The 23,987-nt window shown below is 55.5% G+C and overlaps 1 protein-coding gene across 3 annotated transcripts in view; it reads left to right on the forward strand.

Moving 5' to 3' along the window:
• Positions 1-20,867, forward strand: part of ACSS1 (acyl-CoA synthetase short chain family member 1) — a 58,786-nt gene extending 37,919 nt beyond the window's left edge. For 2 of the 3 annotated variants that reach the window (XM_075925864.1, XM_075925862.1), the window contains 2 exons: positions 2,415-2,533; positions 14,657-20,867. In XM_075925864.1, coding sequence (XP_075781979.1) covers positions 2,415-2,533; positions 14,657-14,836 — 299 coding nt within the window. In that variant the 3' untranslated portion in view covers positions 14,837-20,867. The remainder of the gene's footprint in view (positions 1-2,414; positions 2,534-14,656) is intronic. The other variant, XM_075925863.1, reaches the window with a different exon arrangement.
• Positions 20,868-23,987: the final 3,120 nt, after the last annotated feature.

The raw sequence follows: 23,987 nt of genomic DNA on the forward strand, positions 1-23,987 counted from the left end.
CAGCAAACCCTTCAAGTGCTGCATCAGCGCAGCTGTACCAAGGTAGTGCCTTAATGAAGACACTAAGCTGGTGGGGAGAGCTGGCCTGTTGCTATAGGGCTGTCTCACCCACGGGTAGGTCGGTATTGGTATGTCGCCTTGACCAGCTTAGGTATACTGATATAGGGCTGCTGTGTAGACCAGATCGTAGTCACACCTCCTTGAAGTTCTGGGCAGCTGCATTCCTGTAAGGGACCAGCTGAGCCAGAAGCCCAGCAGCACTCCCCTAGCTCATGCCTGCAGGGGGAAGAGATACCAGGTTGCCCTGGTGGGTCTGATGTCTAATATACCAAGACACAACAAAAGGAGTTGAGGGTTAAGTCAAGAAACTGCACTGTGCGTTCATTTCCTCTCGTGTGGGGAAGGGGCAGTCCTCCAAGGGGCTATCCACACAGGCACAGCTTGGAAAATTCATCTGAATCCACTAGGGGTGTGGATTTGAAGTGGGTTAATTAAACGACATCAAATTGCTGTGTGGTGCTGCTGCTCAAAGGTAAGGCACAGGTCGGGCCTCCCTCACCCAGCACCTGTGGGATCTGCCCAGTCCTGACGGAGGGAATGTGCTGGTCCTGGGGAGATCCCTGGCCATTGGCCCTCAGCCTGCCCCCCAGCCCCGCTGCCGGCTCATTGCGCCCTGTCTGGGCTGCCTGCTGGCTGTCCCCAGCCCAGGTCCTGCTTCGACCCCAGTCCCACTCTGGCCGCAGCCAGGCTGCCCTGGCCCTGCTGATGGCTGAGCTGCTGCAGCCCTGGCCCGGCTGCCAGGCGGCCCCCAGCCCCAGCCAGCACGCTGCCTCTGCCAGCTGCTGTGGCCATGGCCCCAGCCCTGCTGCCATGTGGCCCCCAGCCCCAGCCAGCACGCTGCCTCTGCCAGCTGCTGTGGCCCTGGCCCCAGCCCCGCTGCCATGTGGCCCCCAGCCCCAGCCAGCACGCTGCCTCCACCAGCTGCTGTGGCCCCAGCCCCGCTGCCATGTGGCCCCCAGCCCCAGCCCAGCACGCTGCCTCCACCAGCTGCCGTGGCCCTGGCCCCGCTGCCATGTGGCCCCCAGCCCCAGCCCAGCACGCTGCCTCCACCAGCTGCCGTGGCCCTGGCCCCGCTGCCATGTGGCCCCCAGCCCCAGCCCAGCACGCTGCCTCCGCCAGTTGCCGTGGCCCCAGCCCCACTGCCATGTGGCCCCCAGCCCCAGCCCAGCACGCTGCCTCCACCAGCTGCCGTGGCCCTGGCCCCACTGCCATGTGGCCCCCAGCCCCAGCCCAGCACGCTGCCTCCACCAGCTGCCGTGGCCCTGGCCCCACTGCCATGTGGCCCCCAGCCCCAGCCCAGCACGCTGCCTCTGCCAGTTGCCGTGGCCCTGGCCTCGCTGAAAGGCAGCATGCTGCCCTTGCTGGGCTGCAGAACTGCCCCAGCGGGGTTGCTGCATCCAGCCAGGCTGCCTCTGCCAACTCTTGCGACCCTGGTCCTGCACCACACAGGCAGCCCCCACCCCACTGCCGGGCAGCGGGCAGCCTCTGCCGGGCTGTTGTGGCCCCAGCCAGGCTGCCTTTGCTGCAATGCTGTGACTTACTGCGCTGCACCAGCCTCGTGGCCGCCTAGGTCACTGTTACACCAGCTCCACTGCTAGGCAGCAGACTGCCAGGATGGCCCAGCCCTGCTACCACCAGGCTCCCAGCTGCTGGCCCTACCGGTCCAGGAGGTTGTCAGAGCAGAGTTCCAGTTTAGGGAAGTGAAACCTGTAGCTTTAACTTGGTTTTGCTTACTTCATTTTGGAAGTGAATTAAGTTAAACCAAAAGAAAGCCACTTTTATTCCAAATGAGGGTGTTTACACAGGAGTTTAATTCAGCTTCACTAGTCCATTTCAAACTCACATCTTTAGTTAATTCATATGAATTTTCCTGGATATCCCTGTGTAGACAAACTCTTAACCCCTTATCATTTTTAGGGGGATAGTGTGTTACTGTAGCATTTGACTCCATTTTTGGTAAATGGAAATAAAGATTTGTTCACAAGGAAATAATTTGAAACAGGATCCAGAACCTTTACCTCCATGGACCAGTTTCTGATTTCATTTATACTTGGGAACGTTAGTGGATTTATTCCAGATTTACTATCACTGAGATTAGAATCTAGCCCAGGGACACCAGAACAAGGCACAGGTATTGTTAAGGACCTGATCCTGCCACCCTTACTCCTCTCTACTCTGTAAAGAAGCCACTGGTTTCATTGGTACGAGTCAGAGTGAGCAAGGTAGACCTCAGATCTGACCGTCACTACAGGCATGTGAAACAGCAGCCATGCAAACAGACACACTAGAAGGAATGCCTTCCCCACCGATGAGATCATGCACAGACGTGTGCCCTCTGTTCCTTTTCCTTCCAGGTGCCTTTGCTTTCATCGTGTTAAAAGAGGACACCGTTCAGACCGAAAATGTTAAAGAAGAGCTCAAATCTATCGTTGCTTCCAAGATTGCCAAGTATGCAGTGCCCGATCACGTTCTGGTAAGTGTGGGGTCTGCCCCGCCCCAGTGAGCCTGCTCTGCTCCGCCCTGGCAGGCGGGACTGCCTCCGCAGTGCCGAACTGGCATTGGTGGGGGAGTGTGCCAAGGCATGGCTGCAGGAAAAGAGGGACAGCTGGATGCTAGCGCACCTGGAATCCTGGGTCGCAAACCAGTCTCCTGGGGGGCCACGACAGTTGCGTCCATAGAGTGGCCCAGAGGCTGTTCTGCTTATGCCAGGGGTGGCCAGCCTGTGGCTCTTGAGCCGCATGCGGCCCTTTGCTTAAGAGAATGAGGCTCTTAGGGTTACAGCTTGTTCGGAGCCACGCACCCGGACAGCTCCTGGCCGCTCTGCGCGTGCGCCCCAGCGGCTGGAGGGAGAAGCGTCTGATTTCAGCGCTGGCAGCTCTGGTGAAACCCAGGCATTGGGTTAGAGCGGGGGTGCCTGGCTCTGGGGGAGGGGTGAGGCATTGGGTTAGAGCGGGGGTGCCTGGCTCTGGGGGAGCGGGGAGGCATTGGATTAGAGCGGGGGTGCCTGGCTCTGGGGGAGGGGGGAGGCATTGGATTAGAGCGGGGGTGCCTGGCTCTGGGGGAGGGGTGAGGCATTGGATTAGAGCGGGCTGCCTGGCTCTGGAGGAGGGGTGAGGCATTGGATTAGAGCGGGGGTGCCTGGCTCTGGGGGAGGGGTGAGGCATTGGGTTAGAGTGGGGGTGCCTGGCTCTGGGGGAGGGGTGAGGCATTGGGTTAGAGCGGGGGTGCCTGGCTCTGGGGGAGGGGTGAGGCATTGGGTTAGAGCGGGGGTGCCTGGCTCTGGGGGAGGGGGGAGGCATTGGGTTAGAGCGGGGGTGCCTGGCTCTGGGGGAGGGGTGAGGCATTGGATTAGAGCAGGGGTGCTTGGCTCTGGGGGAGGGGGGAGGCATTGGATTAGAGCAGGGGTGCTTGGCTCTGGGGGAGGGGGGAGGCATTGGGTTAGAGCGGGGGTGCCTGGCTCTGGGGGAGGGGGGAGGCATTGGATTAGAGCAGGGGTGCTTGGCTCTGGGGGAGGGGGGAGGCATTGGGTTAGAGCGGGGGTGCCTGGCTCTGGGGGAGGGGGGAGGCATTGGATTAGAGCGGGGTGCCTGGCTCTGGGGGAGGGGGGAGGCATTGGATTAGAGCGGGGGTGCCTGGCTCTGGGGGAGGGGTGAGGCATTGGGTTAGAGCGGGGTGCCTGGCTCTGGGGGAGGGGGGAGGCATTGGATTAGAGCGGGGGTGCCTGGCTCTGGGGGAGGGGTGAGGCATTGGGTTAGAGAGGGGGTGCCTGGCTCTGGGGGAGGGGGGAGGCATTGGATTAGAGCGGGGGTGCCTGGCTCTGGGGGAGGGGGGAGGCATTGGATTAGAGCGGGGGTGCCTGGCTCTGGGGGAGGGGTGAGGCATTGGGTTAGAGCGGGGGTGCCTGGCTCTGGGGGAGGGGTGAGGCATTGGGTTAGAGAGGGGGTGCCTGGCTCTGGGGGAGGGGGGAGGCATTGGATTAGAGCGGGGGTGCCTGGCTCTGGGGGAGGGGGGAGGCATTGGGTTAGAGCGGGGGTGCCTGGCTCTGGAGGAGGGGTGAGGCATTGGATTAGAGCGGGGGTGCCTGGCTCTGGAGGAGGGGTGAGGCATTGGGTTAGAGAGGGGGTGCCTGGCTCTGGGGGAGGGGTGAGGCATTGGGTTAGAGCGGGGGTGCCTGGCTCTGGAGGAGGGGTGAGGCATTGGATTAGAGCGGGGGTGCCTGGCTCTGGAGGAGGGGTGAGGCATTGGGTTAGAGAGGGGGTGCCTGGCTCTGGGGGAGGGGTGAGGCATTGGATTAGAGCGGGGGTGCCTGGCTCTGGAGGAGGGGTGAGGCATTGGGTTAGAGAGGGGGTGCCTGGCTCTGGGGGAGGGGTGAGGCATTGGATTAGAGCGGGGGTGCCTGGCTCTGGGGGAGGGGTGAGGCATTGGGTTAGAGCGGGGGTGCCTGGCTCTGGAGGAGGGGTGAGGCATTGGGTTAGAGAGGGGGTGCCTGGCTCTGGGGGAGGGGTGAGGCATTGGATTAGAGCGGGGGTGCCTGGCTCTGGGGGAGGGGTGAGGCATTGGGTTAGAGCGGGGGTGCCTGGCTCTGGGGGAGGGGTGAGGCATTGGGTTAGAGCGGGGGTGCCTGGCTCTGGGGGAGGGGTGAGGCATTGGGTTAGAGCGGGGGTGCCTGGCTCTGGAGGAGGGGTGAGGCATTGGGTTAGAGCGGGGGTGCCTGGCTCTGGGGGAGGGAGGAGGCATTGGATTAGAGCGGGGGTGCCTGGCTCTGGAGGAGGGGGGAGGCATTGGATTAGAGCGGGGTGCTTGGCTCTGGGGGAGGGGTGAGGCATTGGGTTAGAGCGGGGGTGCCTGGCTCTGGAGGAGGGGGGAGGCATTGGATTAGAGCGGGGTGCTTGGCTCTGGGGGAGGGGTGAGGCATTGGATTAGAGCGGGGGTGCCTGGCTCTGGGGGAGGGGGGAGGCATTGGATTAGAGCGGGGGTGCCTGGCTCTGGGGGAGGGGTGAGGCATTGGATTAGAGCGGGGGTGCCTGGCTCTGGAGGAGGGGTGAGGCATTGGGTTAGAGAGGGGGTGCCTGGCTCTGGGGGAGGGGTGAGGCATTGGATTAGAGCGGGGGTGCCTGGCTCTGGAGGAGGGGTGAGGCATTGGATTAGAGCGGGGGTGCCTGGCTCTGGGGGAGGGGGGAGGCATTGGGTTAGAGTGGGGGTGCCTGGCTCTGGGGGAGGGGGGAGGCATTGGGTTAGAGCGGGGGTGCCTGGCTCTGGAGGAGGGGTGAGGCATTGGGTTAGAGCGGGGGTGCCTGGCTCTGGGGGAGGGGTGAGGCATTGGGTTAGAGCGGGGGTGCCTGGCTCTGGAGGAGGGGTGAGGCATTGGGTTAGAGCGGGGGTGCCTGGCTCTGGGGGAGGGGTGAGGCATTGGGTTAGAGCGGGGGTGCTTGGCTCTGGGGGAGGGGGGAGGCATTGGATTAGAGCGGGGGTGCCTGGCTCTGGAGGAGGGGTGAGGCATTGGATTAGAGCGGGGGTGCCTGGCTCTGGAGGAGGGGTGAGGCATTGGGTTAGAGAGGGGGTGCCTGGCTCTGGAGGAGGGGTGAGGCATTGGGTTAGAGAGGGGGTGCCTGGCTCTGGGGGAGGGGGGAGGCATTGGATTAGAGCGGGGGTGCCTGGCTCTGGGGGAGGGGGGAGGCATTGGATTAGAGCGGGGGTGCCTGGCTCTGGGGGAGGGGTGAGGCATTGGGTTAGAGCGGGGGTGCCTGGCTCTGGGGGAGGGGTGAGGCATTGGGTTAGAGAGGGGGTGCCTGGCTCTGGGGGAGGGGGGAGGCATTGGATTAGAGCGGGGGTGCCTGGCTCTGGGGGAGGGGGGAGGCATTGGATTAGAGCGGGGGTGCCTGGCTCTGGGGGAGGGGTGAGGCATTGGGTTAGAGCGGGGGTGCCTGGCTCTGGGGGAGGGGTGAGGCATTGGGTTAGAGCGGGGGTGCCTGGCTCTGGAGGAGGGGTGAGGCATTGGATTAGAGCGGGGGTGCCTGGCTCTGGGGGAGGGAGGAGGCATTGGATTAGAGCGGGGTGCTTGGCTCTGGGGGAGGGGTGAGGCATTGGGTTAGAGCGGGGGTGCCTGGCTCTGGAGGAGGGGTGAGGCATTGGATTAGAGCGGGGGTGCCTGGCTCTGGAGGAGGGGTGAGGCATTGGGTTAGAGAGGGGGTGCCTGGCTCTGGGGGAGGGGTGAGGCATTGGATTAGAGCGGGGGTGCCTGGCTCTGGAGGAGGGGTGAGGCATTGGGTTAGAGCGGGGGTGCCTGGCTCTGGAGGAGGGGTGAGGCATTGGGTTAGAGCGGGGGTGCCTGGCTCTGGGGGAGGGGTGAGGCATTGGGTTAGAGCGGGGGTGCCTGGCTCTGGAGGAGGGGTGAGGCATTGGGTTAGAGCGGGGGTGCCTGGCTCTGGGGGAGGGAGGAGGCATTGGATTAGAGCGGGGGTGCCTGGCTCTGGAGGAGGGGGGAGGCATTGGATTAGAGCGGGGTGCTTGGCTCTGGGGGAGGGGTGAGGCATTGGGTTAGAGCGGGGGTGCCTGGCTCTGGAGGAGGGGTGAGGCATTGGATTAGAGCGGGGGTGCCTGGCTCTGGAGGAGGGGTGAGGCATTGGGTTAGAGAGGGGGTGCCTGGCTCTGGGGGAGGGGTGAGGCATTGGATTAGAGCGGGGGTGCCTGGCTCTGGAGGAGGGGTGAGGCATTGGATTAGAGCGGGGGTGCCTGGCTCTGGAGGAGGGGTGAGGCATTGGGTTAGAGCGGGGGTGCCTGGCTCTGGAGGAGGGGTGAGGCATTGGGTTAGAGTGGGGGTGCCTGGCTCTGGAGGAGGGGTGAGGCATTGGGTTAGAGCGGGGGTGCCTGGCTCTGGAGGAGGGGTGAGGCATTGGGTTAGAGCGGGGGTGCCTGGCTCTGGAGGAGGGGTGAGGCATTGGGTTAGAGCGGGGGTGCCTGGCTCTGGGGGAGGGGTGAGGCATTGGGTTAGAGCGGGGGTGCCTGGCTCTGGAGGAGGGGTGAGGCATTGGGTTAGAGCGGGGGTGCCTGGCTCTGGGGGAGGGGTGAGGCATTGGGTTAGAGCGGGGGTGCTTGGCTCTGGGGGAGGGGGGAGGCATTGGATTAGAGCGGGGGTGCCTGGCTCTGGAGGAGGGGTGAGGCATTGGATTAGAGCGGGGGTGCCTGGCTCTGGGGGAGGGGTGAGGCATTGGGTTAGAGAGGGGGTGCCTGGCTCTGGAGGAGGGGTGAGGCATTGGATTAGAGCGGGGGTGCCTGGCTCTGGAGGAGGGGTGAGGCATTGGGTTAGAGAGGGGGTGCCTGGCTCTGGAGGAGGGGTGAGGCATTGGGTTAGAGAGGGGGTGCCTGGCTCTGGGGGAGGGGGGAGGCATTGGATTAGAGCGGGGGTGCCTGGCTCTGGGGGAGGGGGGAGGCATTGGATTAGAGCGGGGGTGCCTGGCTCTGGGGGAGGGGTGAGGCATTGGGTTAGAGCGGGGGTGCCTGGCTCTGGGGGAGGGGTGAGGCATTGGGTTAGAGAGGGGGTGCCTGGCTCTGGGGGAGGGGGGAGGCATTGGATTAGAGCGGGGGTGCCTGGCTCTGGGGGAGGGGGGAGGCATTGGATTAGAGCGGGGGTGCCTGGCTCTGGGGGAGGGGTGAGGCATTGGGTTAGAGCGGGGGTGCCTGGCTCTGGGGGAGGGGTGAGGCATTGGGTTAGAGCGGGGGTGCTTGGCTCTGGGGGAGGGGGGAGGCATTGGATTAGAGCGGGGGTGCCTGGCTCTGGGGGAGGGGTGAGGCATTGGATTAGAGCGGGGGTGCCTGGCTCTGGGGGAGGGAGGAGGCATTGGATTAGAGCGGGGGTGCCTGGCTCTGGGGGAGGGGTGAGGCATTGGATTAGAGCGGGGGTGCCTGGCTCTGGGGGAGGGGGGAGGCATTGGGTTAGAGCGGGGGTGCCTGGCTCTGGAGGAGGGGTGAGGCATTGGATTAGAGCGGGGGTGCCTGGCTCTGGGGGAGGGAGGAGGCATTGGATTAGAGCGGGGTGCTTGGCTCTGGGGGAGGGGTGAGGCATTGGGTTAGAGCGGGGGTGCCTGGCTCTGGAGGAGGGGTGAGGCATTGGATTAGAGCGGGGGTGCCTGGCTCTGGAGGAGGGGTGAGGCATTGGGTTAGAGAGGGGGTGCCTGGCTCTGGGGGAGGGGTGAGGCATTGGATTAGAGCGGGGGTGCCTGGCTCTGGAGGAGGGGTGAGGCATTGGGTTAGAGCGGGGGTGCCTGGCTCTGGAGGAGGGGTGAGGCATTGGGTTAGAGCGGGGGTGCCTGGCTCTGGGGGAGGGGTGAGGCATTGGGTTAGAGCGGGGGTGCCTGGCTCTGGAGGAGGGGTGAGGCATTGGGTTAGAGCGGGGGTGCCTGGCTCTGGGGGAGGGAGGAGGCATTGGATTAGAGCGGGGGTGCCTGGCTCTGGAGGAGGGGGGAGGCATTGGATTAGAGCGGGGTGCTTGGCTCTGGGGGAGGGGTGAGGCATTGGGTTAGAGCGGGGGTGCCTGGCTCTGGAGGAGGGGTGAGGCATTGGATTAGAGCGGGGGTGCCTGGCTCTGGAGGAGGGGTGAGGCATTGGGTTAGAGAGGGGGTGCCTGGCTCTGGGGGAGGGGTGAGGCATTGGATTAGAGCGGGGGTGCCTGGCTCTGGAGGAGGGGTGAGGCATTGGGTTAGAGCGGGGGTGCCTGGCTCTGGAGGAGGGGTGAGGCATTGGGTTAGAGCGGGGGTGCCTGGCTCTGGGGGAGGGGTGAGGCATTGGGTTAGAGCGGGGGTGCCTGGCTCTGGAGGAGGGGTGAGGCATTGGGTTAGAGCGGGGGTGCCTGGCTCTGGGGGAGGGGTGAGGCATTGGGTTAGAGCGGGGGTGCTTGGCTCTGGGGGAGGGGGGAGGCATTGGATTAGAGCGGGGGTGCCTGGCTCTGGAGGAGGGGTGAGGCATTGGGTTAGAGCGGGGGTGCCTGGCTCTGGGGGAGGGGGGAGGCATTGGGTTAGAGCGGGGGTGCCTGGCTCTGGGGGAGGGGTGAGGCATTGGGTTAGAGCGGGGGTGCCTGGCTCTGGAGGAGGGGTGAGGCATTGGGTTAGAGCGGGGGTGCCTGGCTCTGGAGGAGGGATGAGGCATTGGGTTAGAGTGGGGGTGCCTGGCTCTGGGGGAGGGGTGAGGCATTGGGTTAGAGCGGGGGTGCTTGGCTCTGGGGGAGGGGTGAGGCATTGGGTTAGAGCGGGGGTGCTTGGCTCTGGAGGAGGGATGAGGCATTGGGTTAGAGCGGGGGTGCCTGGCTCTGGGGGAGGGAGGAGGCATTGGATTAGAGCGGGGGTGCCTGGCTCTGGAGGAGGGATGAGGCATTGGGTTAGAGCGGGGGTGCTTGGCTCTGGAGGAGGGATGAGGCATTGGGTTAGAGCGGGGGTGCTTGGCTCTGGAGGAGGGATGAGGCATTGGATTAGAGCGGGGGTGCCTGGCTCTGGGGGAGGGGTGAGGCATTGGGTTAGAGCGGGGGTGCCTGGCTCTGGGGGAGGGGTGAGGCATTGGGTTAGAGCGGGGGTGCTTGGCTCTGGGGGAGGGGTGAGGCATTGGGTTAGAGCGGGGGTGCTTGGCTCTGGAGGAGGGATGAGGCATTGGGTTAGAGCGGGGGTGCCTGGCTCTGGAGGAGGGATGAGGCATTGGATTAGAGCGGGGGTGCCTGGCTCTGGGGGAGGGGTGAGGCATTGGGTTAGAGCGGGGGTGCCTGGCTCTGGGGGAGGGGTGAGGCATTGGGTTAGAGCGGGGGTGCTTGGCTCTGGGGGAGGGGTGAGGCATTGGGTTAGAGCGGGGGTGCTTGGCTCTGGAGGAGGGATGAGGCATTGGGTTAGAGCGGGGGTGCCTGGCTCTGGGGGAGGGAGGAGGCATTGGATTAGAGCGGGGGTGCCTGGCTCTGGAGGAGGGATGAGGCATTGGGTTAGAGCGGGGGTGCTTGGCTCTGGAGGAGGGATGAGGCATTGGGTTAGAGCGGGGGTGCTTGGCTCTGGAGGAGGGATGAGGCATTGGATTAGAGCGGGGGTGCTTGGCTCTGGAGGAGGGATGAGGCATTGGGTTAGAGCGGGGGTGCTTGGCTCTGGAGGAGGGATGAGGCATTGGATTAGAGCGGGGGTGCTTGGCTCTGGAGGAGGGGTGAGGCATTGGGTTAGAGCGGGGGTGCTTGGCTCTGGAGGAGGGATGAGGCATTGGGTTAGAGCGGGGGTGCCTGGCTCTGGGGGAGGGGTGAGGCATTGGGTTAGAGCGGGGGTGCTTGGCTCTGGAGGAGGGGTGAGGCATTGGATTAGAGCGGGCTGCCTGGCTCTGGAGGAGGGGGGAGGCATTGGGTTAGAGCGGGGGTGCCTGGCTCTGGGGGAGGGGTGAGGCATTGGATTAGAGCGGGGGTGCCTGGCTCTGGGGGAGGGGTGAGGCATTGGGTTAGAGCGGGGGTGCCTGGCTCTGGGGGAGGGGTGAGGCATTGGATTAGAGCGGGGGTGCCTGGCTCTGGAGGAGGGGTGAGGCATTGGGTTAGAGAGGGGGTGCCTGGCTCTGGGGGAGGGGTGAGGCATTGGGTTAGAGCGGGGGTGCCTGGCTCTGGGGGAGGGGTGAGGCATTGGGTTAGAGCGGGGGTGCCTGGCTCTGGGGGAGGGGTGAGGCATTGGGTTAGAGCGGGGGTGCCTGGCTCTGGGGGAGGGGTGAGGCATTGGATTAGAGCGGGGGTGCTTGGCTCTGGGGGAGGGGGGAGGCATTGGGTTAGAGCGGGGGTGCCTGGCTCTGGGGGAGGGGTGAGGCATTGGATTAGAGCGGGGGTGCCTGGCTCTGGGGGAGGGGTGAGGCATTGGGTTAGAGCGGGGGTGCCTGGCTCTGGGGGAGGGGTGAGGCATTGGGTTAGAGCGGGGGTGCCTGGCTCTGGGGGAGGGGTGAGGCATTGGATTAGAGCGGGGGTGCTTGGCTCTGGGGGAGGGGGGAGGCATTGGGTTAGAGCGGGGGTGCCTGGCTCTGGGGGAGGGGGGAGGCATTGGATTAGAGCGGGGGTGCCTGGCTCTGGGGGAGGGGGGAGGCATTGGGTTAGAGCGGGGGTGCCTGGCTCTGGAGGAGGGGTGAGGCATTGGGTTAGAGCGGGGGTGCCTGGCTCTGGGGGAGGGGGGAGGCATTGGATTAGAGCGGGGGTGCCTGGCTCTGGAGGAGGGGTGAGGCATTGGGTTAGAGCGGGGGTGCCTGGCTCTGGAGGAGGGGTGAGGCATTGGGTTAGAGCGGGGGTGCCTGGCTCTGGGGGAGGGGGGAGGCATTGGATTAGAGCGGGGGTGCCTGGCTCTGGAGGAGGGGTGAGGCATTGGGTTAGAGTGGGGGTGCCTGGCTCTGGGGGAGGGGTGAGGCATTGGATTAGAGCGGGGGTGCTTGGCTCTGGGGGAGGGAGGAGGCATTGGATTAGAGCGGGGGTGCTTGGCTCTGGGGGAGGGGTGAGGCATTGGATTAGAGCGGGGGTGCCTGGCTCTGGGGGAGGGGTGAGGCATTGGATTAGAGCGGGCTGCCTGGCTCTGGAGGAGGGGTGAGGCATTGGATTAGAGCGGGGGTGCCTGGCTCTGGGGGAGGGGGGAGGCATTGGGTTAGAGCGGGGGTGCCTGGGGCTGCCTGGCTCTGGAGGAGGGGTGAGGCATTGGGTTAGAGTGGGGTGCCTGGCTCTGGGGGAGGGGTGAGGCATTGGATTAGAGCGGGGGTGCTTGGCTCTGCGGGAGGGGGGAGGCATTGGGTTAGAGCGGGGGTGCTTGGCTCTGCGGGAGGGGGGAGGCATTGGGTTAGAGCGGGGGTGCTTGGCTCTGCGGGAGGGGGGAGGCATTGGGTTAGAGCGAGGGTGCCTGGGGCTGCCTGGCTCTGGGGGAGGGGGGAGGCATTGGGTTAGAGCGGGGGTGCTTGGCTCTGGGGGAGGAGGGATTCATTGGGTTAGAGTGGGGTGCCTGGCTCTGGGGGAGGGTTGTGTGGCTCTTTGCACTACTATCCACAGCTCTTTTGATTTTAGTGTCTAACTGGTTGGCCACCTCTGGCTTATGCCAAGTACTGAGCCTACCCTACGAATCAGGAGCACATAAAGGGGATTTCAAACCAGCTGTTTTACTTCTGCTTCCAAACTACATTGAGGAGAGCTCGGCATGTGTGGGAGGAAGGGGGTGGGGCCCCTCATGTTCAAAGCATGTACACATAGTCAAGTTGCTTAAAAGGTCTGTTTCCTGCCTCCATCTTAATACAGCATCCTTGCTATGTTCATATGCTTCTGTGTCTGTCGGGCACACAATGCAGTTAATCAGACCGAGGAGTGACCGACGGAAATACAAAGATATACAGAATACTCCCATTTTATTTGATTAAAAAACCCAAACATTAAGGGGGAAGGTTGGAACATACAAGAGCAAAGCTGCAGTTATACCACAGCCAAAGCGAAGTAAAGCACCGTTGTACCAGGTGATGCTCATCTCACCCCGGCATTTATTTAATCTGGACATCAGTAAGGAGCAGGTCAACCTAGGGATGTTAAATTTAGATTAATTAACTAATCGAACAGTCGACTGGCCCCCACGCTCCCTGCGGTGCCTGAGCCTTTGAAATGGGCTCTTGAACAGTTCCAAAGCAGAAGCCGTGCAGGGAGTGCGCGACTAGTCGCTTACGTCCCTAGTTCAGCCATAGGCTGAGCAAGTGCAGAGCAGTGGCAGAATGTGCCTTGGCCATTTAAAGGGATGCTGGCCAAGTTTAGTGACTAGCTTAGACCTCAGTGAAAGCAATTTCCCCAGTTAGTCCCAGAGTAAAGCCCATGGCTGATCATACTGCTCCATTTCCCTACAGAGTAGCAGTTACCCATTGGCCTGTTTTCAGCACATGCATCCCAAAACAGAGCAGCCATATGTAGGGCCCTACCAAATTCAGGACTGAAAAATGTGTCATGGACCTTGAAATCTGATCTCCCTCGGAGAAATCTGTAGCATGGAGGGTGAAAGCACACAAAAGACCTGATTTCATGGGGGAGACAAATGTGTCTCAAATTGGGGGCCCTGACTGAAAGAGGAGTAGTGGGTGGGTCACAAGATTATTTTTTTTGTGGGGGGAGGGGATCATGCTAGTGCCACTTTTACTTCTGGGCTAACTTTAGAGCAGGGCAGTGGGAGTGTGGGAGCTGTTAGCCGGTGCCCAGCTCTGAAGGAAGCACCCCAACAGCAGCCGCACAGAAGTAAGGGCGGCACCTCCATACAACGGTGCCAGCTGTGTTCAGAGCTGGACTGTGCTCCCAATAGTGGTGTAATTATTAAAAATTCATAGTTTATCTGCTTAACCAAGGTCACTCCAGCTAGCCTGGCATGATAGGGGCTGGGATCCCCCAGCAGGCCAGTGCAGGGTGGGTTGCCTGGGTTGCTCCAGCTAGCCAGCTTAGCCTAGCAAGGCCTTGGGTCTCACCGACCCAGACTTCTGTGGCTGGGGTCCACCTGGCTGGGTGACCCATTGTGGCCAGGGCTGCTGTGCCCGGACACGCATGGCTAGAACGGGGGTCCTTCTGGCTGGCTGAGCCAGCATGGATGGCCATTTGCTGGATGTAATGGTTAAGATCTGGTTAATGGTAAGCCTAATGCTTACCAGTTAACTATTTAACCTTTTACATCCCTAACTCCCGACCATCAGCTGACATTCTCCAGCTTCCCAGCTGTGAAGGCAGCATCACTGCCAGCCTCAGCACAGAAGTAATGGAGGCAGCTCCGCACCCAGCCTATAATAACCTTGTAGCCACCCACAACTGCTCTTTGGGTCAGGACCCCTTTAAGTGCAACACTGACATTTCTGATTTCAATAGCTGTAATAATGACATGAATGATTTTTTAAATCCTATGACCATGAAATTGACCAAAACGAATTGTGAGTTTGGCGGGGCCCTCGTCATATGGCAGATGGCATGGCCTGTCTGTGCCTCTGTTCTGTGTAAAGGAGTGATCTGTACAAATAGTAACCCTTCAGGTTCCTCTCGAAGGCCTTCCCTATGACCTTATGAGTTACCATTAACCCGTGTCTGTACATGGCAGCTTGCAGACTATTGTGGATAGGACTTGTGATGGGGAATCAGGGCACTGAGATATATTCCATACAGTGTGACTGTGAGCAGGCAGCTTAACTGTTCCTGCTCCGTACAACTGGGCAGATGATGCCTGCTGCTTTGCAAGCCACGCTCAGATATATGAGAGTGCTGAGGCCCAGGTTTCCAGACACAGGTGCCTACAACCCACCTTCTAACTTTAGTTTAGCATCTGATTGAGTAGCCTTATTTTCAAAGCGCTTAGAATCCAGCATCTGCAGTTGGGCTAAAACCAGAAAAAGAAAGGAGAAAAATCAGTTGAAAACGAATACAAATAAATGTTGCAGTATTCCTTCTTTCTGGGCACTGCCCTCCAAGCCCAGCTCGGAGGTGGTTCCCAGGAACCTCTCGGGGGTATGCAATGGGATTGTTTCAAGGCTGGGTTCATTCAAATATTCTCATCAGGATCAAATTCTTCAGGGACTAGCTGAGTTAGCTGCACAATTGTAAGGCAAGTGGATTTGTTCTTCTCTGTAGGTGGTAAAACGGCTTCCTAAAACGCGATCTGGGAAAATCATGAGACGGGTGTTGAAGAAAATAGTCACTAACCAATCCAGTGACTTGGGAGATATCACCACGCTGGATGATCCAATCATTGTTGCAGAAATAGTAGATGCCTACGAGAAATACAAGACCGAGCAGTCTGCATCTTCATAGGAAAAGGCTCACGTCTCTTTCCTAATGAAATTTGGAGGATCCTAAATAACCCTCCAGACAACTGCTCTTTCATGGACTATCATCTAATTCTGCTCGCTCCTAAGAGAAAAAATTATTCCTTTCACAACATACTTACTTATAATCTCTCATAGACTATGGTTTACAGCTGCCTTCTTTCTTTCCTTGGAAACCATGGACAACACAATGTGAAGCACCATATGTCAAAAACCTTCTAACCAAGTGCCTTACTGAATCTGCCAAATCTAAGTGTTTTCACACTATTTTTAGGGGAGGTGGATAGCAGCCTTTTGAAGATTACATTAGCTGCATTAAAAATAAATTGCTAGTAAAATGTTTGACTATTGAGGTAGGTGATGTTTTTAATGCATGAAGTAACACTTTCCCCTAGCTACTTCAGACACACAGGGAAGAACATGTATAATATATTTTGCCCTTTTGGAAAATAGTAAGATAACACACATCTTCCATTTTTCATTCCCCTTAGAACAGTGTTTCTTAAACATTTTCAGACCGAGGAACACCAAACAATAACTTTTTTTTCTGAGGAACACCAAGGATTTTTTTGTTGAGAAGAAAAAAAAAAGGGTTGGGTGGGGGGAAGTTATTGAGCAAAAACTGGTCTGCCTCGGAACACAGTTTAAGAAACACTGACTTAGAATCATAGACATGGGCTGGAATGGACCTTGAGGTGTCATCGAGTCCAGCCCTCTGGGCCTAGGCAGGACCAAGCTTAGACCATCCCCAGCCTGTTTTTAAACACATCCCGGGATGGGGAAGCCACAACCTAATATAACTTGATTTTCCCAGTTCAGGTAGCTGCCACAGTGCTTTATTTTAGCCGTGCTATACGCTGCAGTGTATAGCGCATGTGCACTATTTGTCAAATGGAGCAGATCAAGTAGCCATATTCTTTTCATTACAGTTGCTTTAGCACCTAATTATGGTTTCAGGCCTCAAAATAGTCAGTCTGGGGTCCAAAGGATCCCAGCCATTCCCTTCCCTCAGATTAATGAACCTAGGCCCAGATCCGCAAAGCTCTTTAGGTCCCCAGCTCCCTTTGAAATCAATGGCACTGAGGCACCTCAGTACCTCCGAAGTTCGGTTCCTATGCCCTCTGGGAAAGGGATCTCAGCACCCACCTGGGCTTGGGGATGATTAGCCTCCTCTAAGCCCATGAAATATTTGGAAATTCTGAAGTAACAGGATTGTTCCCTTCCCTGGGGTATCGCCTGATGGCTGCCTCTGTGGAGTAGCTCTGCTTGGCCTGACTTCCCATTCCTTCCTTCCTGTGCGTGCACTCAGCCCCTCCTAGTTGTAGCAGTGCTTGGTGCTGCGGCCAGGTCACTGTAGCTTTCTCCTTGTGGGGTAACAGCGTTTCACTGGACCAGCTATCTGTGCCGCCCCAGGCAGTCTTCCCATTCCAGACATGCCATTTACCCTGTGAGGGGTGGGGGAACTCGGGCACTGCTCCATGTTCCAGCCAGGGACCCTTCCATCAACAGCCCAGGTCTGCACAGTCCCATCTCCTGCTGTCGCTTACTATTCTGCATTCAGGGGTTTTCTTCTTCATCCTCTGGATGAGCTCTTCCACAAGGGACAAGGTCCCAGGGCTTCTGTTCCACCCCCGAGTTTCCTCCTCACCACCTCTTTGCTTCCATATGGCGGCACCTTCTGCTTGAACTTCCTGGCTTTCTACAAGTCCCCACATACTCTTGCCCAGAAGACTCCATGCTCTGTGAGTGCTTGGCAGTTATGGCAAGGCCTCCCCTCAGGTGCAACGTATCAGGGTAAGTAGCCCCTGCGAGCCACCTTCATCCCGTGACAGCACTGAGGGTCTCTCACATTTGAAGAATAGGAAAAGTGAGCGACAGACACCTGGGAGTTATTACAGTGTAACGAATTCGGTGTGATCTTGGATCAGGAGCGTCACCTCCCTGTGCCCACTGCCTCATCTGCAAAAAGGGCATTGTGCTTCCTTGCCTCCCGGGAGGGACTCAGACATGGCAGCAACGGAGGCAAGGCAAGCCGTGCAATTCTCATGAAGTAACCTTCATGACTTGCTAAGCCTCCTCCGTTTTTGCCGGCAGGGAATGACTCACCCACTTTCAAATGTTCCCTGGCCGTATGGACATAGGGCCAGCCTTGCTGAATTTTACTGGCAGGAGAGATAGACTCCATGCATGGACTTCCTGAAAAGACGTTCCTTTTTTTTTTGGTGAGTCTTCATCACTGTGCTGGTGAGCGCTCTTCTGGTGTTTGATTTAGTGGGTCTAGTTAAGACCCATACATTGACTGCAGAGAGCAGCTCCTGCCAGCACCCTCAGTGCCAGTTGTGAGGGGTAAGGCAAGCCGATGGGAGTGTTTGCTCCTGTCAGCCTCCCTCTGTGAAGACAGCACCAAGCTTGGGTTTGGGGTAAGCTGGCTCCAGCTGTGAATTTTACATACCTTACCCAGCCTTCCATGTCTAGTGTAGACCTGGTCCTTGTCTGCAGTGGTGCTGTAGCTGTTAGTCCTTATCCATGAAAGAGGTAACATCTTTTACTGGACCAACTTCTGTTGGTGGAAGAGACCGTTACGCTTTGAGCCCCATAGGAGAGGCATCAGTGACCGGAGATCTCTTCCAGCCCTATGATTCTAAGAGCTCTGTGTTGCTTGAAAGCTTGTGTCTACTCATTCTCCTGGTCAGTAACTAGTAAGGTTTGTAGGTGACAACCATGCTTTAGGAGTATCCTTCTCTTCCTAGTGCTACAGTCATGCTAAACTATCTTTTCATTCTACTCCCATTGAAAGAATTCTCTGCAAGGTCGGCGATTAGAACTTTGCTGCCTATTCCACCAGGAACAAGAGAAAGGAACATCACTTTCAAACTCCTTAAGGAAAATAATTAGGCTAGGATAGGGAAAAAATAAAGGGAAGAGAAAATAGTTGTAGAAAAATATTCATAGTCATTTATAACAGTTTAAAGGGTTCCGAGTTTATATTTTGATTGGTTAGTTTGCATGTTACCCTGACACCAGAGATTCGGGAGTGCTAATCTGTAACTGGACTGATTGGTACAAGATTTCCCTGCCTCTTTTTGCATATTACAAGGTTAGAATATATTCTGTTGGTATCATGCCTAATCCTCCTCTGCTCTTAATAGAGTTCTGCCAGTTAGGGATGTTAAATATCAGTTAACTGAATGGTTGAGTAACCTTGTGAATTCTTATCAGTTACTTGACTATTCTGTAGTCCCCAGGGCGGGGCCGGCAGCCAGTGCGCTCTGGCCCCACTCCCGAGGAGCCCCCTGCCACTCTGTATCAGTAGCTACCCCAAATGGTTAAGTGATTTCCATGGTAATTTCTACACTGCTGTGGATCATTTGGAGTCATGGAGCTGAAACTTGCAATCCAACTGGAAACCTAACTCTGGCTAAACTTTATGGACTTCGGGGAGTTTCAGGATTTGGCCCAGGATCGAATAACTAATCAGAACTTGAATTGCTGGCAAAATTGCATATTTTCTCTGTCTATATTAGAGCAATAGGTAGCCTCCAGTGAGGGTAGCTATGAGCTCTTGAGCCATGAAAGATTCTGATAACAGGTTGCTAAACATGGAAGCAAATCTTAAACTGCTTGTGGTATAATCTTACTCCCGAGACGTGTGCATTCTTAGATCACACTGTGCCCACGCTGCATATCTTACGGAGGAGAGTGACCGTTGTACATATTTTATTAAATTCATCTGTCATTTTTATTGTCACTAGGGGCTGCAGTTTTAATGAAATACAATAAGCAGCATTACCCTATTCCATGGAAAATCCTGAGAGCTTCCTCCAGATCTCTCCAGTGCATTGGCCATTCCTGTGCAAAACAAGCAGCGTATGGACCCCCATATCCTTGAAAAGCCCCTGAGATACATGGGGGTTCTGGGGTACCCCAGCACCATAGATCCAGAAGCTCTCTCCCTTAAAAGTTTGCAGCTAGAAGCCTATTAAATCTCCATGAGATGCCTATCCTACATGTCTTCCACCACCATTAAAAAGTGCTTTTCAAGCAGAAAACATTCAGAACAGCTTTTTTACAGAGTGGACAGACTCACTTGTTCAAATACTTGTAAAACTGTCTCCATAGTAATGAAAATTGATGTTGGGAAAGAAAAAAAGCCTTTATGAAGAGTGTACAATTCACATAAAAGCAAGGAAACTGTGTGGTGGGAATAATGGACTTTTGTACTGGAGTAACCTCAAGTTTCCCATATAAGCCTCCATATTGTAAACACTTTCACACTGGCCTCTTTGCTCACCAGAGTAGTCCTTCTGAGATGGCCCAGGTGAGTAAAAGTTAAGGGTGCAGGTAAGGGTTTGCTGGTTTGAAGCTAGTCATTTCATTCGTCATCTGCTCTGGTGAGCAACTGAGGCAAAGCTGTATCTTCTGTTCATACTGAATGTGTAACTAGTGTCTTAATATAAAGGTACTAATGGAAGCTAACTGTTACAAAGGGTATAGATGTACTTGTGCAAATCTTGTGCCGAAAGAGACAAATTCACTGCAGTAACCCTTATGTAGTGATAGCATGCAAGATGTGTATATGCACTGGCATTTGAGCCACAGTGAGCCAGAAGAAACCTTGTGAATCTCTAAAGTCATGTAAACAACTTCACCAAAATCACCTTAAAAAGTAACCCATTAAGCAAGATCAGAGCACTTCATGCAAAGCGAGTATTGCAATTAACTGTGACTCCTCAGTGCCCCTCTTCCTTGCAGTGACTTCTGTCAGTTAAGCTGTTGTGTTTTCAAGTATGTATTGCTGCTTTGAGCTACCCTCAGTTTGGCAGGGCTCAGAACTGCTGTTTTTGCATCTTGCAAGAAATGATATGTGCTCTCAGATGACTTTGCCAAGAAGATGAAACTTTCCAAATAGTAGGTGAAATACCAATATTTTTGTGATCCCCTATTACATTACTTAGGGACTAGCTACAGACCCAAAACCAGGTTGAACTGAGTTTTGCACTTAATACTGTATACTTCACCATTGTCTGGGTGCCTAATTAAAAATGTGCTTCCTAGCTTGCAGGCAGTCTCTGTCGTAAGATGTAAATGAAACCGTTTCAAAGATGAGGGACCAGTCCTCCTAAAGAGAGTCACTCACTGCACACTCTCGAGGCTTCGCTCTATTCTGTGAAGACCCAGCGCCAAGCTCCACTGAAGTCATTAGGGGGGTCATAAGGAGACCCTGTGACTTGGCTTGCGGCATTGGCCTTCCAGTGTACTGCTTTGTTTCCTTGGAATGTGGGAGCGTATGAAGCTCCCATAGGCCTTTCTCTTCTTGAGATTGTTCCTCATGCAAGGTGGCCACATAAGAACTAGAGATATGCAACCGATTTGGCTGTTGGTCGAACTGAACGATGGCTTCACTAATGAAGAACAAAAACAAAGGTTTTAGAATCTTCCAAACATCTTATTGGCCAATGTTATCTCATGAAATTGTATTTTTCAGATCACATTAGCTTTCGCTGCAGCTAATATAGCATCTTGAGTGACCTTTACACTCTTTTTTAACTGAAGGGCTAACAGGAAGGTTTAAAAAGGGAAATAAGATTTTGCATTGACTGCAAAGTCTCCTTCTCTGTTGTCAGTCTTGGAGTGAACCAAATGTTTTTTGCACAGATGTGTACGTGTCTAACCTGCACATTTTTACTTCACTTGTTCCCAACTCTGAGTTTTAACCATGTTGCCTTTTTTCTCCTCTTTGGATAGACACATTTGTTAAATACTGTGGGCATAGGCCATGAGGCTCTTAATTTTATTTAAGACTTTTTAAGACTTCTTTGTAGATGTTGGCTATATCTATGGAACATATTAACTTCTATTGTTTCCTTGTAATGACATGGTTTAAGTAAAAAAATATTTTTGATCAAGGTCCAAATCCTCAATACCTGTGAAGGTCTGGGCCCAAGTGCCTTAAAAGTAAACTGGAGTAATTTCTGTTCTCAGATTTTCATTAAAAGAAATCCTTGTCCCTATATAAAGTGTCTTCTTTTCAGTGTCAGGTATAGCTGACACCTTAGCTGCACCTTAGCCTAGCCGTACACTGCCTGTCCCTTAAGGGTTTTGAGCTATGGGTTTATTCAGCTCCTAAAACTCAAATCTGCCTTTACTGATTATTGTGATCTGTTTACACATGGTTTACTTTTCAGAAGCAAAGGAATTTTCTAGATCAAGGTGAGTTAAATCTCACTCTTCAATTCAAACACAATGCCAAAATTGTTTGGGTTTACTTCTCACTGGACAATAACCCACTAGGGAGCACTGCAATTGCACAGGAAAACCTCCACCACAAAACAGAGCCACAGAAGGAGGGAGTTCTGGGTTGCACTGTGTATTTCTTCCTAATGAAAAACAAACTGGATTGTTTCAACTGTGGCTCCTTGGGCAGATACAACACATCATAGAGAGCAAACTTGTTTGAGATTTTTCCCACTTGTTTCCTCGGTGAAATTTCTAGGCAGTTTCCACTGCTAATTACTTCAGGCAGTTCAGCCATACAGCTGCATCACAGATGGTAACACAAGTGAAAAAGATGACACTGGCTCTTCGGAGAATGGGAGGGAATGTATAGTCCCAAGACAATTTGCATCCATCCAAACGTCAGGCTTTAGCAGATTGACGTGTAGTAGTATTTTGCCAGGTGCGGTGTCCTATTTGCAGGTGTCAGTATAGCACAATTCCGTGAAGGGTCCTCCCTGCTCTAAGGGCCCTTTGAACCCTTAGGTTAGCAGATGCATAACACCATTCAGCTAACACAGATGAGTATGTAATGCATGTTTGTTCAAGAATGCAACTGCCCTCCCCACAATCTAATTATCCTGCAGCCTCATTTGGACAAGCAACCAACCACAGTTAGCTCATGAGTGCTTCTGCATCCACGCTGAAAAACATCACCTGGAACCTGTGAGCTGCTCTCAAGGGTTAAAATGCATTTCCCCTCCTTTCTCTCTTTGTGCTTTAGCTGACCTGGTCATTCATTTCCTGGCACAATTTCTCAGCATAATGCGCAAGTGGCTGTGTCTTTAGCCCACATGCCTCCTGTATTGGGTTATTGCAGTAGCAATTATGGCTGTGGTAGTAAATCACATGCCTAGTTTCAGTAATGCATTTCAGTTTTTAACCGTAGCCCTGAGAAGTAACGTAACTTTTCAGATCTGAAGTCTGTTATTTTTCTTGACAGTCCTGTCGTGACTGTGAGAATGCTAGTTACAGTGCTGAGCATGGCCTTGGCGTCACCATACAGTTTAAACACACACAGCAAAAGGAATCTGTAAGCAGCCTGTACTCTAGTACTCCTTTTGAGGAGCAGTACTCAAGGGTATATGATAGGTTACTTTGGACCTATTGATAAGAGATTTGTATAGATCAGTTTCCAAGTAACTGCTACTCATGATAGCAGCAGGTTTACTCTGTTACCATGCCTCACCTCGTTCTGGACATAACAGCTCCATGGGTAACAGGTTAGTTCAGCCTCCATGTCCATTCAGTCTTTGTCCTGCTACCATGACTCAGAGGAAGCATGGTCCAAAGGTTAGTGTGGTGGGCTAGGACTCAGGAGTTCAAGTCCCCGCTCCACTACCAACTTCTCTGAGCACGGGCAAAATTATATTGTTCAAAAGTATGTTCATTCGTTTTCATACTTGCTAAAATCCACATGTGACCTTTCAACTTCCCGAGGATTGCTTTCCTATTGATCTAAACATCTGTTAAAATCGGGATGGTTAACAGTGCCTTGGGTGAGCACCACTCCCCTGCACTCTATTTTTTTTAAAGGAAATTGCAAAATGTAATTAATTTGCTCAACACGCAGCCTGCAGATGGGATCCTTTGAACATGGCCTCCACTGGGAACACGCTCCACAATGGTGAGTCAATATAAAGGTCTTCTGTTGATATGTGTTTTAGTAGTTAAATTTCTGGACTGTCATTGCTCATTCAAAGTGCTGTCATATGGGTGGAAATCGAGTAAATATTGCATCTTATTAATATCAGCAGAACTGACTTAAATAGGGTCTGCATGTTGTGTTGTCTTGCATTAATCTTTGTATACATGCCTGTCAGTGTGAAAGCAGCTTTTTGCATAAATATTTTCATGTATATGCAACCACTTAATTGTGGCCCTCATATGTACTGTGAGTATCATTGTGGCCTCCGGGGCTTCCAAAGTTGAGTAGCCCTGATTTAGGTCATAATTTACATCTGTGCAAAGGAAACATAGCATCCCTGTTCATGGTACCACATCAGAGCATCTTTTGCCATGCATTTTGCACAGGTGTGAATGCCAACGCATTGTGCAAGACAGTGGGGAATCAGATGAAGAGAGTCACAGATTGGAAAGCGAGCTGGTGGTGTGCTATTGTGTCCATCCCCTTTTTTGAACTTGCCTTGTATGTTAGGAGATTAAGGAGCTAAGTTGAGGCCTTGTCTACATTAGGTGAAAGGGCACGGCCTACCACCCCGAGCTTTGTAGTGCCGCTACCTCTTACAAACGGCTGGCAGGCTTTTGGCAAGCACTGTTTGCATCTTTTTGCCAAAACACCCAGGAAGAGTGTGTAACTCAGACCTTAGCCTGCAACAGGCTGGCCATGCTAAGGGAAGCTATGGGCTGTGGAGTCAGCAGTGGCCTCGATGGCATAAGTCCACCCTTGCAGCCAGCAGGTACCAAGGGCCAGGTGCCAGCTCAGGTACTGGAGGGTACCGCTGCAGACACGTACCAAGAGCACCTGCCTCTCCCTGGGCAAGGGAGGCCCGGCCAGTCTCCAGTGAGGGGGGCTTGTGCCAGGGGCTCTCAGCGCCGCAAAGCCCCGGCACCGCGTGCGCAACGCAGCCCAGCTGGCGGAGCGGCTTTCCCGTGCACGCGCCCGCAGGCCGCCTCATGGGCGCGAGGGCGCGCGTGCGCCGGAGCGGGGAGCCCGCGAGCGCGCTGCAGAATGGAGGGGGGCGGGCAGCGCGGCACTGACTGACAGGCCCGGCGGGGGCGTGGCCACGGCCTCTGCGCGACGGGAAGGGCGGGGCTAGCAGGGAGAAGGGGCGCGTCCCCTCGCGCCGAGAGGTGTACGTCATCTTCCTGCGCGGCCGGCGACACGGCCGTTCTCTTCCGAC

The sequence above is a fragment of the Pelodiscus sinensis genome, chromosome 3, assembly GCF_049634645.1.
Source record: "Pelodiscus sinensis isolate JC-2024 chromosome 3, ASM4963464v1, whole genome shotgun sequence".
Lineage (NCBI taxonomy): Eukaryota > Metazoa > Chordata > Testudines > Trionychidae > Pelodiscus > Pelodiscus sinensis.